The 19886-nt window shown below is 45.0% G+C and overlaps 1 protein-coding gene across 2 annotated transcripts in view; it reads left to right on the top strand.

Moving 5' to 3' along the window:
* vps50 (VPS50 subunit of EARP/GARPII complex) overlaps positions 1-19886 on the top strand; it is a 239731-nt gene that overhangs the window by 62300 nt on the left and 157545 nt on the right. For both annotated transcript variants that reach the window (XM_029734820.1, XM_029734819.1), the window contains exon 10: positions 16715-16757. In XM_029734820.1, coding sequence (XP_029590680.1) covers positions 16715-16757 — 43 coding nt within the window. The remainder of the gene's footprint in view (positions 1-16714; positions 16758-19886) is intronic.

Here is a 19886-nt window from a genome sequence, read left to right as displayed (position 1 = left end):
CACTTTCCTGCATTTGACATTTGCGAGATGCAGGCCGGGTACTTCTATGCGTGTTCAGGCGAGCGCTCCGTCAACATTAACAGGACAGAGAAGCCAGACACATGCTCATTGCTCACATGGAGCTCGTAAATGATGGTAAGAAATAAACCTAAACTTGTTTCTCACAAGTGTAGCAGGTTGTGAACCCTGGAAACAACGTTTCCACTCCGAGAATGAGAACGGTAAATGACTATAATTAGTACATGCTTTAACAGAAATGAATGTAACCAAATGACAGGGATTGACTGTTTTACAAACAGTAGGCTACCACATGGGCATTCATAAAAGTGCATTCTGGGCCGACACTGTATAGCCTAGGCTACTATTCTACTTTGCAAGGCGGCATATTGTCCAGGACCAGTGTTGATTAGTCTGTAAATTAAGAAAGGTTCTGTATCAAGTTGTACCATGCCAGGTTGGCAAGGATTTGACAACATTAGCACATTATAGGCCTGAGAGTCAGAACAACCTTGTTGAATAATTGATGAATAGTCAGACACATCCATTTTTTTTTTTTTAAGAAAACCAATTAATTTATATACTACCAAGCAATGAAAACGTGCATTGTATAAAAGAAAGTCCAAACATCAAAACATTTTTTTACTGACGTGCCATAGCCTATAGCGCTCATTGATGCTTTAAAAGGTTTATGGTTGCTACTCAGAGAAAGTGCTGGAATTAAAGTAGGTTCCAACAGAATTTAACTGTATAGGCTTTTAACTGTGGATTATAAATTCCACCCCTTTTTCTATCCCAAAACCTTTGTGTTTTACGGACAGTAAATGGACATTTGCTAATGGGTTCAAACCTTCTCATATTGTGGGCTTTAAAACCATCAGTGTGATAATGTATGTTCTGTAATGTACTGAAGACCGCCAGGCAGTCGGACGGACAGGGTTCGTGTTCAGACTTGTGAAAAAGCATTATATTAGGTTACTTAATGACCATTTTACCAGGGCCAGGCTCATCTCCCCCTCTCCACCCCTCTCCCCCCTCTCTCCCCCTTTCCAGTGTGCGTTGGTGTGCAACAACAAAAAAGCAGTGGTATTTGAATTAATGACAGACTGCTGTGTGTGATCAGCGAGGTTGCACGTACCAGCAGATGAAACTGGTGGTACTACCCTCAATCGATAAGCCACGGACATAGATAATGGCCTGTCATTATATAATTAGGCTGTCCCCTGTGGGTGGGGGCGGCAGCATGCATTCTCTCTGTTTTTCTCTCTCTTTAATACCCTATCTGTCATGGTCTCTCACTCTCTCATCCTCTTTCTTTCTCTCTCTCATCCCCTCATCTCTTTCTCTCTCTCATTCCCTCACCTCTTTCTCTCTCTCATTCCCTCACCTCTTTCTCTCTCTCATTCCCTCATCTCTTTCTCTCTCTCATCCCCTCACCTCTTTCTCTCTCTCATCCCCTCACCTCTTTCTCTCTCTCATTCCCTCATCTCTTTCTCTCTCTCATTCCCTCACCTCTTTCTCTCTCTCATTCCCTCACCTCTTTCTCTCTCTCATTCCCTCACCTCTTTCTCTCTCTCATTCCCTCATCTCTTTCTCTCTCTCATCCCCTCACCTCTTTCTCTCTCTCATCCCCTCACCTCTTTCTCTCTCTCATCCCCTCACCTCTTTCTCTCTCTCATCCCCTCACCTCTTTCTCTCTCTCATCCCCTCACCTCTTTCTCTCTCTCATTCCCTCACCTCTTTCTCTTTCTTATTCAGAAACTATCCTATTGATCCTTGACCTCGGCAATGTCATTTACAAAATAGCCCCCAGCACTCTATTCAGCAAACTGGATGTAGTCTTATCACAGTGCCATCCGTTTTATCACCAAAGCCCCATATAACAACCACCACTGCGGCCTGTATGCTCTCGTTGGCTGGCCCTCGCTTCATACTCGTCGCCAAACCGACTGGCTCCTGGTCATCTATAAATCTTTGCTAGGTAAAGCTCTGCCTTATCTCAGCTCCCTGGTCACCATAGCAACACCCACCCGTAGCACGCGCTCCAGCAGGTATATTTCACTGGTCATCCCCAAAGCCAACACTTCCTTTGGCCGCCTTTCCTTCCAGTTCTCTGCTGCCAATGACTGGAACGAATTGCAAAAATCACTGAAGCTGGAGTCTTATATCTCCCTCTCTAACTTTAAGCATCAGCTGTCAGAGCAGCTTACCGATCATTGTACCTGTACACAGCCAATCAGTAAATAGCACATCCCTACCTCATCCCCATAGTATTACTTTCCCTCTTGCTCTTTTGCACCCCAGTATCTCTACTTGCACATCATCATCTGCACATCTATCACTCTGGTATTAATGCTACATTGTAATTATTTTCGCCTCTATTCCCTATTTATTGCCTACCTCCCTACTCTTCTACATTTGCACACACTGTACATAGATTTTTCTTATTTGTTTCTATTCTTCTTTTCTGTTATTGACTGTACATTTGTTTATGTGTAACTGTTGTTTTTGTCGCACTGCTTTGCTTTGTCTTGGCCATGTCGCAGTTGTAAATGAGAACTTGTTCTCAACTGGCCTACCTGGTTAAATAAAGGTGAAATAGGTAATATTTTTTAAAATCTCTTTCTCATTCCCCCTCTTCCTTTCTTATTCCCCCTCTCCCTTTCTTATTCTCCCTTTCTTATTCTCCCTTTCTTATTCCCCCTCTCTCTTTCTTATTCCCTCTTTCTTATTCCCCCTCTTCCTTTCTTATTCCCCCTCTCCCTTTCTTATTCTCCCTTTCTTATTCCCCCTCTCTCTTTCTTATTCCCTCTTTCTTATTCCCCCTCTTCCTTTCTTATTCCCCCTCTTCCTTTCTTATTCCCCCTCTCCCTTTCTTATTCCCCCTCTCCCTTTCTTATTCTCCCTTTCTTATTCTCCCTCTCTCTTTCTTATTCCCCCTCTCTCTCTTTCTTATTCCCCCTCTCTCTCTTTCTTATTCCCCTTCCCTTAATTATTCTCCCTTTCTTATTACTCCTACCTTTTTAAAAAAAAAAATGTTGCCCCTTTTTTCTCCCCATTTTTGTGGTATCCAATTGGTAGTAGTTTCAGTCTTGTCTCATCGCTGCAACTCCCGTACGGACTCGGGAGAGGCGAAGGTCGAGAGCCATGCGTCCTCTGAAACACAACCCAAACAAGCCGCACTGCTTCATGACACACGATGCCCATCCAACCCGGAAGCCAGCCGCACCAATGTGTCGGAGGAAACACCGTACACCTGGCGACAGTGTCAGCGTGTACTGCACCCGGCCCGCCACAGGAGTCGCTAGTGCGCGATGAGACAAGGATATCCCTGCCAGCCAAACCCTCCTCTAACCCGGACGACACTGGGCCAATTGTGCACCGCCCCATGGGTCTCCTGGTTGCGGCCGGCTGCGACAGAGCCTGGACTCGAACCAAGATCTCTAGTGGCACTGCGATGCAGTGTCCCCTCTCCCTTTCTTATTCCCCCTCTCCCTTTCTTATTCCCCCTGTCCCTTTATTATTCCCCCTCTTTCTTTGTTATTCCCTCTTTATTTCTTATTTCCCCGCTCTCTTTCTTATTCCCCTTCCCTTTCTTATTCTCTTTCTTATTCCCCCTCTCTCTTTCTTTTTTATTCTCCCTCTCTCTCTCTGATGCTTGCCTCTGTGCCAGTCAACAATTTACAGAGCTCTCTTCCTCCTCTTCTAGTTACTGACTGGTGCGGCTCGTCTCTCATTTTATCAGCCTTCAACTAGCCATATCTGTTCAGCCAGATATTTGCTTCTCTGTTCTGCTCTGTGTGAGAGATTCACTCTCTGCCAGCTCATGGAAGCCACCTTCCTGTCTGTTTATCATGCCCCCTCTCCCTCCTCCTCTCCTCCTCATTAATTATCCTCCGTTGTTGAGTTGTGTGTGCCAGTGTTTCCGCTAGGAAAATTTGGCACCAGACAAGTGACCGGGAAGATTGTAATTTATCGGACATTTGACCGGTCATCCATATGCATTGGGTGCGTATCCCATTAAGGCGACCACACACTCAGCCAGCGCCATAAATAAACAAGGGATAATGAGCCACATTTGCATGTCCTTTAAAAGCAGCCTATAACCAATTACATCGAAACACAAGGATAGTGTTTTGTATTGCATTTGCAAAACTTTAGCTAATTCATTGGTTTTTACTTTCCTTAAACAATAATTGTCCACGGTTCAGCTGTTTGAGAATTGAGAACTAAATCGTCAGGGCATTGAATGCATGGGCCTACAGGCTTAGGAGTCCACTGTATGATGTTATTTGAAAATATGTCTAAAGGATAAAGCTAAGGCCTAACCCCAGAGAGAGGGGGAGAGAGATGCCAGCGTCATGCTACGACACCGACATGCTTTTCTTTATCCTTGTCAGATAGGCTATATAGATATAGGCGTACAGGAGGGTAAATCGTTCTGTGTCTGCTATATAGATATAGGCGTACAGGAGGGTAAATCGTTCTGTGTCTGCTATAAAGATATAGGCGTACAGGAGGGTAAATCGTTCTGTGTCTGCTATATAGATATAGGCGTACAGGAGGGTAAATCGTTCTGTGTCTGCTATATAGATATAGGCGTACAGGAGGGTAAATCGTTCTGTGTCTGCTATATAGATATAGGCGTACAGGAGGGTAAATCGTTCTGTGTCTGCTATATAGATATAGGCGTACAGGAGGGTAAATCGTTCTGTGTCTGCTATATAGATATAGGCGTACAGGAGGGTAAATCGTTCTGTGTCTGCTATATAGATATAGGCGTACAGGAGGGTAAATCGTTCTGTGTCTGCTATATAGATATAGGCGTATAGGAGGGTAAATCGTTCTGTGTCTGCTATATAGATATAGGCGTACAGGAGGGTAAATCGTTCTGTGTCTGCTATATAGATATAGGCGTACAGGAGGGTAAATCGTTCATTTTCGTAATCTTTTTTTATCTTCCGTTTAAAAAAAATGAAGCATTATATTGTTAGATTATACGGAGCACACAATTACAAAGACAGATTGAACTTAATTTAGCCAAAAAATTGTTATCAACAGAATGAAACAAAACACGTGTTTGCATATTTAAAAAATGGGTTTGGATGAATAAATAGGCCTACAATAATAATGATTATAAAACAAATGATTTATAAATTCATTACCGTCTCTAGTAAACACACACTATATCAAATAAATTCCATCCTACCCTAATAACAAGTTGCAGAGTAGCCTACATTTGTGACCGACCGGCTCGATTCGGTCTTATGTAGCTAAATTTGAAACTGTTTTTTTTTTTTTTTTACATTGGATAAAAGTAGAGACTCAAAGCTAGAAAATGGTATATCATACACTACAGTTGAGGAACAATGGGGAAAGTAATTCTGCTTTGAAATTTGATAAACTTGTAAACCCATTTTTTTTTTAAATGTCCCTTAAATGTTTTGGTACACCTACTGGAGAGCTCTTCTTTATCTACACCCATTCAACATCATTCACACCCTCTTAAGCCTGAACCCCACCCATCTCTTTAAGGATTCACATGTCGTCCAACATCAAACTTGTCTTTATGAAAAGTATAAACACAAAAACGACAGGTTGCATGACATCAGCAGCCTGGTGGTCCAAAATAGCATAACTGGTGTATTTTAACATCAATAAACCCATCCGTTTAAACATGTATTTAGTATATGTCAATCTAGCAAACCAGGCAACTAAAAGCTACTTTCTAAACAATGTTTTGGTTCATTTCTTGCTTGTTAGCTGGCTAGCCAGTTCAAATAATGACCGTGTCATATAGCTGACAACGTCTTTAGCTAATTTGTTTTCACTATTACAGGAAAATAAACTCACAACAAAATTATTATTTACAAGTTAATGGCAAGCTAATTACAGAAAGTAACTTATGGTTGTGAGTGTGACGAAATAAAAGCAGGGCATCCTAGAACTTGGACACTCTCGTTGGCCTAACATTATATCCTAATCTGATTTTGGTGCAGGTCATGTTGTTCTTCACATTACCGTCTCTAGTAAACACATACTATATCAAATAAGATTGAAGTTTATTTGTCACATGCAAAGGATACAGAAGATGTAAACGATACAGTGAAATGGTTACTTGCATAGTGGAGTCTTGTTTAGACATGTAGCTAGCTAGCTAAACAATGAACCATAATTCCTACTCATAACATTGCTACCCTGTATTAATCTGCAGGTAGCTAAGGCTAACCAACGAGGTTCAATGTTAGGTAGGTAGCTAACATTAGGCTATAACTAGCAATGCAAATGGTTCTGAGATACGAATAATATTACTATACAAATCATACACGTAATGTTAGCTAGCGAGCCATCCATCTAACGTTAGCTAGCCAGCTAACAGTACGCTTTAACTTGCAAAAATTAGAAATGTATAATATCTGAAAATCTAGCTAGCTAGAATTGTTTACCCGTATATATGGATGAAGGCTTCTCCCTCTCGGTTGCCCTTAGTTTGAAGATGTGATCAGGTGTTTTATACAACAGCCTTCTGTTTGTTCTCTTTTCCACACTCCGCATATTTGCAATCAAACACCTGCATTTTCTCCTTCTCCTTAGCTATCATACTCTGCTTCCACCGGGCATTCCACTGATTTCAAAACTCGGTCCTCCAGAAAGTGGAGAGCATTAGCAACACTTTTGCAGTTCTTTGTGATATCTTTAAAAAAAGAAGCAGTAGAAAGGATTACCTACACATACTTAGCATCTCTTGGCATGTCCAGTCCATCCATTATCTCAGCCAATCAAGGCTAGCAGGAAGGTTCCTGTCTTTTTCCGTGGCAGAACCAACTAGGCTTGTAAATGGCATACAAGTTTGTTATTAAGGCACATGAAAGTTCACATGTTCCCGAAGGCATTTCTGCCAAAAAACAAATTTTGATTGAAAAACATGTATGTTCAAATGCCTCTCCTGTGAAGTAGTGATGCATGACATACTCCTAGTATTCTGAAACAAGTCACATATGGCCACGCCAACGTTATCACCTTTGCCCAGTATAATATTAAAACTTGTCCATTAGGTGGACCTGTTGTAGGCTTTTCACTATAGGCATACTCTAACTTTCATTTTACTTTTAATGAAAAAGGTCTCAATTTTTGCAATCAACAGTAGCCCAAGGCCTCTCTCCCCCTCTCTCCGCTGCAGCATTCACAGGCAGGGTGCAAGGAGTTAGAGAGTGGTTCTGAAGCACACAATCGGGATGTGTGATATGCAGCCCCGGATAATTTGTCAGCATTTAATTTATTTAATCGGCCAAAAGCCGGCAATTACCGGCTAAAGGAAACCTGTGTGTGTGTGTGTGTGTGTGTGTGTGTGTGTGTGGTATTTATTTGAAATGCAGAGTCCCTTCAGTTCACACAGTCGTCCTGATTGGTGGGCAGGCTCAGACTGGAGAGTTGCCTCTCCTCTTCTTAAGTAGTTAAGAGTAATTTCGTCCCTCCTTTCCCCTCCCTCCTTTTCTCCCCTTAGTGGAGGGATATGTTTGAGAGAAGCCCCTGGATGTGCGAGCAGGTTTTATCCAGGCTAGAGCTGAGGGGATTTGAGTGTCAGAAAGTCAGGAGTCAGGGAACCAACCTTTCTCTTCCCTCTTTGACCCCTTCTAAGGCCGTCCATAGGAAGAGTCTTCAACTCACTGACCGACCCCCACTGTCTATCTTCAAACACAACTGATATCCTGAAGGACAACAGAAAGAGAGCGAGAGGTTCAGACATCTACGTGCTCTTGAGGGAGTGGCGGGGTCACTGTTGTCACTGCATGTACTTCTAAGATGCTATAGTTAGGGCATACAACATGGTGTATAACAAGAGTTCCTCATACTACCGTCTACTCTTAATGACGGGGAATGACGATGCAACTGAATCTATGGCATTGGATGATGTAGGACTGAGAACATGTTGAAAGAGGATGGTGTATGTGCTTGTGTGTCTGTGTCCACATGCAGGAGAAGAAGCTGAGAAAAGTTTCTGAGAGCCAATTATCCCACTTCCTTTGATATCCTAGATAGTTTTACTCTAACACTTTGACGGCGGTGGGAGAGAGAGTTAGCAGTACTCTAACATGTTGTAGGGGTTCAGAGAGAGTTAGCAGTACTCTAACATGTTGTAGGGGTTCAGAGAGGGTTAGCAGTACTCTAACATGTTGTAGGGGTTCAGAGAGAGTTAGCAGTACTCTAACATGTTGTAGGGGTTCAGAGAGAGTTAGCAGTACTCTAACATGTTGTAGGGGTTCAGAGAGGGTTAGCAGTACTCTAACATGTTGTAGGGGTGAGAGAGTTAGCAGTACTCTAACATGTTGTAGGGGTTGTGAGAAGGGTAGCAGTACTCTAACATGTTGTAGGGGTTCAGAGAGAGTTAGCAGTACTCTAACATGTTGTAGGGGTTCAGAGAGGGTTAGCAGTACTCTAACATGTTGTAGGGGTTCAGAGAGAGTTAGCAGTACTCTAACATGTTGTAGGGGTTCAGAGAGGGTTAGCAGTACTCTAACATGTTGTAGGGGTTCAGAGAGAGTTAGCAGTACTCTAACATGTTGTAGGGGTTCAGAGAGGGTTAGCAGTACTCTAACATGTTGTAGGGGTTCAGAGAGGGTTAGCAGTACTCTAACATGTTGTAGGGGTTCAGAGAGAGTTAGCAGTACTCTAACATGTTGTAGGGGTTGTGAGAGGGTTAGCAGTACTCTAACATGTTGTAGGGGTTCAGAGAGAGTTAGCAGTACTCGAACATGTTGTAGGGGTTCAGAGAGGGTTAGCAGTACTCTAACATGTTGTAGGGGTTCAGAGAGAGTGAGCAGTACTCGAACATGTTGTAGGGGTTCAGAGAGAGTTAGCAGTACTCGAACATGTTGTAGGGGTTCAGAGAGTTAGCAGTACTCGAACATGTTGTAGGGGTTCAGAGAGGGTTAGCAGTACTCTAACATGTTGTAGGGGTTGTGAGAAGGGTAGCAGTACTCTAACATGTTGTAGGGGTTCAGAGAGGGTTAGCAGTACTCTAACATGTTGTAGGGGTTCAGAGAGAGTTAGCAGTACTCAAACATGTTGTAGGGGTTCAGAGAGAGTTAGCAGTACTCTAACATGTTGTAGGGGTTCAGAGAGGGTTAGCAGTACTCTAACATGTTGTAGGGGTTCAGAGAGAGTTAGCAGTACTCGAACATGTTGTAGGGGTTCAGAGAGAGTTAGCAGTACTCTAACATGTTGTAGGGGTTGTGAGAAGGTTAGCAGTACTCTAACATGTTGTAGGGGTTCAGAGAGAGTTAGCAGTACTCTAACATGTTGTAGGGGTTCAGAGAGGGTTAGCAGTACTCTAACATGTTGTAGGGGTTCAGAGAGGGTTAGCAGTACTCTAACATGTTGTAGGGGTTCAGAGAGAGTTAGCAGTACTCTAACATGTTGTAGGGGTTCAGAGAGAGTTAGCAGTACTCTAACATGTTGTAGGGGTTCAGAGAGAGTTAGCAGTACTCTAACATGTTGTAGGGGTTCAGAGAGAGTGAGCAGTACTCTAACATGTTGTAGGGGTTCAGAGAGGGTTAGCAGTACTCTAACATGTTGTAGGGGTGAGAGGGTTAGCAGTACTCGAACATGTTGTAGGGGATCAGAGAGAGGGAGCAGCGCCCCTTTTTGTCTATTGATTATAGCCATCCACGTCAGATGGCATTTTCCCATCATCCCCTGACCTGCAGAAGACCACGAAATGGAAAGCCTGTGTGCAACTGCCTGGACAGTAAAGTCTTCTAAGCTGTGTCCCAAATGACACCCTGTTCCCCATATAATGCACTACTTTTAACCTGGGCACTCTGAAGAGTTGTAATGTTATTTGCTATCAGCCCTGGTGAAAAGTTGTGCACTATAAAGGTAATAGGTGTCTATTTGGGATACATCCTATCAACTCTAATCCTGACCAGCTAGATCCCAGCTTCCCCTGCGGATGTATTTGTTTCTGGGGACACTTATTTTGGTGTATTACAGGTTAGGGCCTGGAGATCAGGAGTGCAGCAGGGATCAATAGAGATTAGAGATGCTCCAGAGCTCAGGGGAGCTGCTCTCCTCCACTCCCCCCACTGGGGTTCTGTCTTCCTGGCTGCGCCGCCTCCTAATGAGCACATTTCTGGGTTTGGATGGCTGCCAGCTCAAAACACCACTGCAGATTCTCCCTCCACCCCTCTCTTAGCCACAGCTCTCTGGAGAGAATCTAAGAGTTCCCATTTAAATGAGCTTCTGAAAAATGATACTGTTAATGAAAGTCTAATTTCACCTTTTTCCTGACTACCTCCCAAAGCTGGTACCAACTGATTTAAATGTTTAATTTTCCAGAGTTGAGGATGAAGCATTGGGGGCGATGGACGTTGATGAGCTGGCAATCTGCAGTGTCAACCACCTTACCCCTGTTCCCTTGCCCCGGTCGTTCAGTCCGTTCAACTGTAGAATCAATGTAATTCAAACAGGACATCCCAAGGCTGAGGTCACAGGGCCAGACTGTCTGACCTTTGATTCCTGAGAGTCCTTCCTGAACCAACCCTAACCTCTCCTATTACATTTACATTTACATTTTAGTCATTTAGCAGACGCTCTTATCCAGAGCGACTTACAGTAGTGAATGCATACATTTCATACACTTTTATTATTTTTTTCCGTACTGGTTCCCCGTGGGAATCGAACCCACAACCCTGGCATTGCAAACACCATGCTCTACCAACTGAGCCACACGGGACTACACTATATATACAAAAGTATGTGGACACCCCTTCAAATTAGTGGATTTGGCTATTTCAGCCCGTTGCTGACAGGTGTATACAATGGAGCACCCAGCAATGCAATCTCCATAGACAAACATTGGCAGTAGAATGGCTCGTACTGAAGAGCTCAGTGACTTTCAATGTGGCACCCTCATAGGATGCCACCTTTCCTACAAGACAGTTCATCAAATTTTTGCCCTGCTAGGGCAGCCCCGGTCAACTGTAAGTGCTGTTATTGTGAAGTGGAAACGTCTAGGAGCAACAACGGCTCAGCCGCAAAGTGGTAGGCCACACAAGCTCACAGAACGGGACCGCCAAGTGCCGAAACGACTAGGACGTAAAAATGGTCTGTCCTTGGTTCCAACACTCACTACCGAGTTCCAAACTGCCTCTGGAAGCAACGTCAGCACAAGAACTGTTTGTCGGGAACTTCATGAAATTGGTTTCCATGGCCGAGCAGCTGCACACAAGCCTAAGACCACCATGCGCAATGCCAAGCATCAACTGGAGTGGTGTAAAGCTCACCGCCATTGGACTCTGGAGCAGTGGAATACGTTCATTGGCGTGATGAATCACACTTCACCATGTCATATACAAAAAATGATCTCCTTCCTCGACGGGGATCGATCAACTTGACTCTTTTTGGGTTTGGCCCACCATCTAAACAAACTTTAAGCTTTTGACCCTCGCTATTGGCCCAGTCGATGTGGATGGGGGCGTGCTCCCTCTTCTGTCTCCTGTAGTCCGCGATCAGCTCCTTCGTTTTTGGGATGTTGAGGGAGAGGTTATTTTCCTGGCACCACTCCGCCAGGGCTCTAAACTTCTACCTGTAGGCTGTCTCATTGTTGGCCGACCGCTGTCGTGTCGTCAGCAAACTTGATGATTGAGTTGACACAGCTTTGACACATGACATGTCAAAGCTGTTCCACACAAATGTATCACAATGACCTTGTCATGTAATGGAACATGACTGTCTGCTGGAGAAGTGACATGTTATCTGTGTTCTGGCATTTGCAGCCGTGACACAGACATCTCCATTTGTCAGATTCAACGGACACATTTCAGAGCTAGAATATATTCTTTCGTTCCCTCAAACTCAACTCTGGACCTCGAAGCCAGTTCCACTGCTTTTTTGTCATTGTTCCCCTCTAATCAGGGACTGATTTAGACCTGGGACACCAGGTGGGTGCAAGTAGAACAGAATACCAGCAGGCTCCAGACCTCATAGGGTCAGAGTTCAATACCCCTGCTTTAGTTCATATCCTAAGCAGCCTTCCACGGATGTTGACAGGAAGGCTGCAGATACCAGAACACAGACAACACACGACATTGTCTCCATTTGAGTGCTTGCCATCTTCTATGCTGTCCATAGTATAGCCGTCTGAACTACCACGCTTTCCCATGTCAAATAGTCCCTTGTTCTGAGAAAGGTCAGAGAATATAGAACCTACACATCCAGGTATGTATATCTGGGATATTGCTTTCTCTATTTTTCATCTTCTAATGTCAGATGAGGAGGAAGCCCTCCAATCAGATTCTTAAGATCCAGACACAATGGACCACTGAGGGGCTGGATACCCTAGTTTGGGTAGACCAACACAAAGAAAAGACTACAGTCACAGGTTTATGGTCTAGTTACATTCTAGTGGCTTAAGCTTGGGCGCTTCATTAGACAGACAAAAGGACTGCCAGTTCAGACTGTCTCACTCTGCTCTCCTAATAGCGTTGTTGGACTTATTTGGGATGCGAGAGTTATTTGGTTGATGTGTTAGTGGCTTTGGGGAACGGAGTCTCATCTTGTCAATGAGTTCATTATGCATATGAGGAGAGGAGAATTAAAAACACCCCTGAGTCAAATGGGTCTCTCTCTCTCCCCCTCCCTGTCTGCCTGCCTCCCTTTTGCTTAGCGCTTCATGTTAAGATACTCTTCAATTACAGTATTCCCACTGACATCCTTGCCTTCTGTGGGTCCTTCCAACCCACCATAGGCGCCCACAGCCTGCCTGTCCCCTTCTGTTACGCTTTTCCCACAGCTCCTCTCCAACATATTACCAATGTTAATTGAAAAAGGGCCCCTCCCCCCTTTCATGCCCACAGCGCCTGACGAGGTAGAGGCATTTAGTTGAGTTTCTTTCTTCTCCTTTTTAATGCATTCCGTCTGATCATTAAAGTGGGGCAGCACACAGCAGGGGGTTGGTGCGTTCCTCCCTAGTCTCTACTCCCCCCTGTCAGAAGAGGTTTGCTCAGAGAGAGAAGCAGTACACTTCATGTTAATTAGCCCTCAGTGAGAGGGATAAAACCATAGGAACACAAATACTAGAATGGACTAAACATTGACTTGAATTGGAATGTCCATTCTAGTCCTTTCTAATTCTATGATGAAAACAGCTGTACAGGGTCTCCTCTGCCTGCCCTGTCTCTGACACTACCGTGGCTGAAGTCTCTGCCTGCCCTGTCTCTGACACTACCGTGGCTGAATTCTCTGCCTGCCCTGTCTCTGACACTACCGTGGCTGAAGTCTCTGCCTGCCCTGTCTCTGACACTACCGTGGCTGAAGTCTCTGCCTGCCCTGTCTCTGACTCTACCGTGGCTGAAGTGCTTTAGCAGCGATTCCTTAAGATTCGGCAACAAACGGCAAAAACATTCCCTATGGACGCCGTGTCCTCATTGTAATCATCTGACGTGTTCTGTTTTTGACCCTCCCCATTGCCCTCTGAACACCCTCAATTCGTCGGGACATGGACTATAAGGTGCCAAAAGCATTCTACATGGATGCTGGCCCATGTTGACTCCAATGCTTCCCGCAGTTGTCAAATTGGCTGGATGTCATTTGGGTGGTAGACCATTTTTATTGAATTTTTTTACCCATTTTTCTCCCCAATTTTGTGGTATCCAATTGGTAGTTAGTCTTGTCTCATCGCTGCAATTCCTGTACGGACTCGGGAGAGGCGAAGGTCGAGAGCCGTGCGTTCTCCGAAACACAACCAAGCCGCACTGCTTCTTGACACAATGCCCGCTTAACCCGGAAGCCAGCCGCACCAATGTGTCGGAGAAAACACTGTATACCTGGCGACCTTGTCAACGTGCACTGCGCCCGGCCTGCCACAGGAGTTGCTAGTGCGCGATGGGACAAGAACATCCCTGCTGGCCAAACCCTCCTCTAACCCGGACGACTCTGGGCCAATTGTGCGCCGCCCCATGGTTCTCCCGATCGTGGCCGGCTGCGACAGAGCCTGGACTCGAACCCAGAATCTCGGTGGACCATTATTGATACACACGGGAAACGGTTGAGTGTGAAATAAACAGCAGCATTGCAGTTGTAGACACACACAAATCAGTGTGCCTGGCACCTACTACCGTACCCCGTTCAAAGGCACTTAAATATTTTGTCTTGCACACATACACAATCCATGTCTCAAGGCTTAAATCCTTCTTTAACCTGTCTCCTCCCCTTCATCCACACGGAGCGCCAAGTCTGGGACCAAAAGGTTCCTGAACAGCTTCTACCTCAAGGCCATAAGACTGCTGAGCAGTTAATTAAATGGCTACCCAGACTTTCTGCTTTTCACCCCCTACCTACAGTTGAAGTCGGTAGTTTACATACACCTTAGCCAAATACATTTAAACTCAGTTTTTTAGAATTCCTGACATTTAATCCAAGTAAAAATTCCCTGTCTTAGGTCAGTTAGGATCACCACTTTATTTTATGAATGTGAAATGTCAGAATAATATTAGAGAGAGTGATTTATTTCAGCTTTTATTTCTTTCATCACATTCCTAGTGGGTCAGAAGTTTACATACACTCAATTAGTATTTGGTAGCATTGCCTTTAAATTGTTTAACTTGGGTTAAACATTTCGGGTAGCTTCCCATAATAAGTTGGGTGAATTTTGTCCCATTCCTCCTGACAGAGCTGGTGTAACTGAGTCAGGTTTGCAGGCCTCCTTGCTTGCACATGCTTTTTCAGTTCTGCCCACAAATTTTCTATGGGACTGAGGTCAGGCTTTGTGATGGCCACTCCAATACCCTGACTTTGTTGTCCTTAAGCCATTTTGCCACAACTTTGGAAGTGTGCTTGGGGTCATTGTCCATTTGGAAGACCCATTTGCGACCAAGCTTTAACTTCCTGACTGATGTCTTGAGATGTTGCTTCAATGTAGCCACATAATTTTCCTTCCTCATGATGTCGTCTATTTTGTGAAGTGCACTAGTCCCTCCTGCAGCAATGCACCCCCACAACATGATGCTCCCACCCCCCTGCTTCACGGTTGGGATGGTGTTTTTCGGCTTGCAAGCTTCTGCCTTTTTTCTCTGAACATAATGATGTTCATTATGGCCAAAGAGTTCTATTTTTTGTTTCATCAGACCAGAGGACATTTCTCCAAAAAGTATGATCTTTGTCCCCATGTGCAGTTGCAAACTGTAGTCTGGCCTTTTTTATGGCGGTTTTGGAGCAGTGGCTTCTTCCTTGCTGAGCAGCCTTTCAGGTCATATCGATATAGGACTCGTTTTACTGTGGATATAGACACTTTGTACCTGTTTCCTCCAGCATCTTCACAAGGTCCTTTGCTGTTGTTCTGGGATTGATTTGCACTTTTCGCACAAAGTATGTTCATCTCTAGGAGATAGAACGCGTCTCCTTCCTGAGCGGTATGACGGCTGCGTGGTCCCATGGTGTTTATACTTGCGTACTATTGTTTGTACAGCTTAACATGGTACCTTCAGGCATTTATAAATTTCTACCAAGGATGAACCAGACTTCTGGAGGTCTACACATTTTTTTTGAGGTCTTGGCTGATTTCTTTTGATTTAACCATGTCAAGCAAAGAGGCACTGAGTTTGAAGGAAGGCCTTGAAATACATCCACATGTGTACACCTCCAATTGACTCAAATGATGTCAATTAGCCTATCAGAAGCTTCTAAAGCCATGACATCATTTTCTGGACTTTTCCAAGCTGTTTAAAGGCACAGTCAACTTAGTGTATGTAAAGTAAAATAATCTGTCTGTAAACAATTGTTAGAAACATTACTTGTGTCATGCACAAAGTAGATGTCCTCACCGACTTGCCAAAACTATAGTTTAACACTAAATTTGTGGAGTGGTTGAAAAATAAGTTTTAATGACTCCAACCTTAGTGTATGTAAACTTCCGACTTCAAATGTACTTGTACATACCTCAATCAATCACCCCAGTACACTGACTCGGTACTGGTAGTCCTACCGGTAGTCCTTGTATATAGCCTGTATATAGACTCTGTGTTTTATTGTGTTACTATTTTATTTTTATCTATTTGTTAATTTTCATACTTTTAACTGCATTGTTGGGAAAGTGCTCGTAAGTAAGCATTTCACTGTAAAGTCTGCACTTGTTGTATTCGGCGCATGTGACAAATAACATTTGATTGAAGTGGATTTAACAGGTCACATCAATAAGGGTTCATAGCTTTCACCCGGATTCACCTGGTCCAGTCTTTGTCATGGAAAGAGCAGGGGTTCCTTATGTTTTGTACACTCAGTGTACAGTATATTCAGTTTGTGCTTTGATGTTGCCAGCACGGTCCTCTAATCAACTAAGACTTTGAAACAACTGCCAGACAACAACCTATAAAGACTAGATCAAGCATTCTGCACAATGTTCTTTGTATCAGAAATGGCAAATCAAACTGAGAAAGTCAAGCACTTAGAGTACAACGACACGCAGTTGTTCAAGGTGTTGCTGTTCACTAGGGAAACGGGTTAGGAAACACCATTTGTGAAATACCGTGTTGCTTTGTACAAAACGGACAATGGCTTTTTTCCTGTCTCTGTGTGTTAAAGTATGGTGACGACGTCTTTCTGCAGGTCAGGATGAGTGGTACCTTAGAGTTCTAGGTCACTGATGGAGGCCAATTGAAGCCTTGTCTCGTGTCTAGGTGATCAGCAGGTAACTGACCTAACAATGTCCTTTCCTTCACAGTGAGTTGAATTCCAAGCTACAAGACACTCTGGAGCAAATAGAGGTACGGAGGAGCTTTTTTGCCCTTTCTTCTTTTTCTTTTAAAAAGAGAGGAAATCCACTCTACCTTTTAGTGTTACACTTTTATTAAGACCGTTGAGAACCAGATGGGGATATAGAGATATGGAGAGACAGGAGCATGGCTAGAGACGGGGATATGGAGAGACAGGAGCATGGCTAGAGACGGGGATATGGAGAGACAGGAGCATGGCTAGAGACGGGGATATGGAGACACAGGAGCATGGCTAGAGACGGGGATATGGAGAGACAGGAGCATGGCTAGAGACGGGGATATGGAGACACAGGAGCATGGCTAGAGACGGGGATATGGAGAGACAGGAGCATGGCTAGAGACGGGGATATGGAGACACAGGAGCATGGCTAGAGACGGGGATATGGAGAGACAGGAACATGGCTAGAGACGGGGATATGGAGACACAGGAGCATGGCTAGAGACGGGGATATGGAGAGACAGGAGCATGGCTAGAGACGGGGATATGGAGACACAGGAGCATGGCTAGAGATGGGGATATGGAGAGACAGGAGCATGGCTAGAGACGGGGATATGGAGACAGGAGCATGGCTAGAGACGTGGATATGGAGAGACAGGAGCATGGCTAGAGACAGTGATATGGAGACAGGAGCATGGCTAGAGACGGGGATATGGAGACAGGAGCATGGCTAGAGACGGGGATATGGAGACAGGAGCATGGCTAGAGACGGGGATATGGAGACACAGGAGCATGGCTAGAGACGGGGATATGGAGACACAGGAGCATGGCTAGAGACGGGGATATGGAGAGACAGGAGCATGGCTAGAGACGGGGATATGGAGAGACAGGAGCATGGCTAGAGACGGGGATATGGAGAGACAGGAGCATGGCTAGAGACGGGGATATGGAGAGACAGGAGCATGGCTAGAGACGGGGATATGGAGAGACAGGAGCATGGCTAGAGACGGGGATATGGAGAGACAGGAGCATGGCTAGAGACGGGGATATGGAGACACAGGAGCATGGCTAGAGACGGGGATATGGAGAGACAGGAACATGGCTAGAGACGGGGATATGGAGACACAGGAGCATGGCTAGAGACGGGGATATGGAGACACAGGAGCATGGCTAGAGACGGGGATATGGAGACACAGGAGCATGGCTAGAGACGGGGATATGGAGACACAGGAGCATGGCTAGAGATGGGGATATGGAGAGACAGGAGCATGGCTAGAGACGGGGATATGGAGACAGGAGCATGGCTAGAGACGTGGATATGGAGAGACAGGAGCATGGCTAGAGACAGTGATATGGAGACAGGAGCATGGCTAGAGACGGGGATATGGAGACAGGAGCATGGCTAGAGACGGGGATATGGAGACACAGGAGCATGGCTAGAGATGGGGATATGGAGAGACAGGAGCATGGCTAGAGACGGGGATATGGAGACACAGGAGCATGGCTAGAGACGGGGATATGGAGACAGGAGCATGGCTAGAGACGGGGATATGGAGACAGGAGCATGGCTAGAGACGGGGATATGGAGAGACAGGAGCATGGCTAGAGACGGGGATATGGAGAGACAGGAGCATGGCTAGAGACGGGGATATGGAGAGACAGGAGCATGGCTAGAGACGGGGATATGGAGACAGGAGCATGGCTAGAGACGGGGATATGGAGACAGGAGCATGGCTAGAGACGGATATGGAGAGACAGGAGCATGGCTAGAGACGGGGATTGACTCTTTTATGAAGCCCGTTGAGAACCAGATGGGGATATAGAGAGATGGAGACAGGAGCATGGCTAGAGACGGATATGGAGAGACAGGAGCATGGCTAGAGATGGGGATATGGAGAGACAGGAGCATGGCTAGAGACGGGGATATGGAGAGACAGCAGCATGGCTAGAGACGGGGATATGGATACAGGAGCATGGCTAGAGACGGGGATATGGAGACAGGAGCATGGCTAGAGACGGGGATTGAACCATGGTCTCCGGTGCTTGTTAGCTGCACATAGGTTTTCTAACTATTTCTATTGGTTAAGAACACTGCGATTTATCATACATCTCAAAGGTTGTTTGATACTAAACATATTAAATATGAACATCACCCTCCTTGTAATTGTTTAAAAGCCTACAGTTAAAAGAGAGACATAGTGTTTTGTCTTGACATTGACAGTTTTCTGTTTTTCCTGCTACATATTGACATATTTAAAAAGCCATTCCCACATCCACGCTTCGGGAGGTTCATTACCTGGATGCCATGTGAATGTGTGACACACACCACCCCCACCACAGAAAGCGGTGTCTTGGTCTCTAAACTGATCCGCTGTGTGTCTCTGGTGGTCGGATGGTGGATGGCGGGTACTGCTGGAGAGATGTAATTGGGAGGTGGCCAGTCTGGCGTGAAGCCCTTCCTGCTAGCTTCGGTGAATCTGCAACACGTTTTCTCATCATGCTCTTTAATCCTGTTTTCTCTACCAAAAAGCGCAGGTGTCTATGGAAATGCAATGCAGAAATCTGAATGAAGCAATTTGTATGTTCATGTGCATACATATTCATAATTAAAGTATTTGGTAGGGAAAAAATGATAAAATCTACAGTATTTTCATATAAAATTAATAACATTTGTAGAATGTACTGTACTTTGCTTTCTCAAATAAAACTGCCATGGTGTGATATAACTTCGAAGCACAATTTCTATGCTTTCCATTCTTAGCCAGAACTACAGTAACTCCATCTTCTGCTGTAAACAAAATGTTGTCTAATTCGACACCCACCCTCCCACCCTGTTTAAAAAAAAGAAGGAATTTCGTGGTATCCAATTGGTAGTAGTTTCAGTCTTGTCTCATCGCTGCAACTCCCGTACAGACTCGGGAGAGGTGAAGGTCGAGAGCCATGCGTCCTCTGAAACACGACCCAACCAAGCCGCACTGCTTCTTGACACAATGCCCATCCAACCCGGAAGCACCAATGTGTCGAAGGAAACACCGCCACAGGAGTCGCTAGTGCGTGATAGGACAAGGACATCCCTGCCGGCCAAACCTTCCCCTAACCCGGATGACACTGGGCCATTTGTGCACCGCTTCATGGGTCTCCTGGTTGCGACAGAGCCTGGACTCAAACCCAGAATCTCTAGT

This window comes from Salmo trutta, chromosome 36 (genome assembly GCF_901001165.1).
Source record: "Salmo trutta chromosome 36, fSalTru1.1, whole genome shotgun sequence".
NCBI classification, from domain to species: domain Eukaryota; kingdom Metazoa; phylum Chordata; class Actinopteri; order Salmoniformes; family Salmonidae; genus Salmo; species Salmo trutta.
Note: the sequence above shows the minus strand (reverse complement) of the source record. Positions and strands in the feature narration are given on the sequence as shown.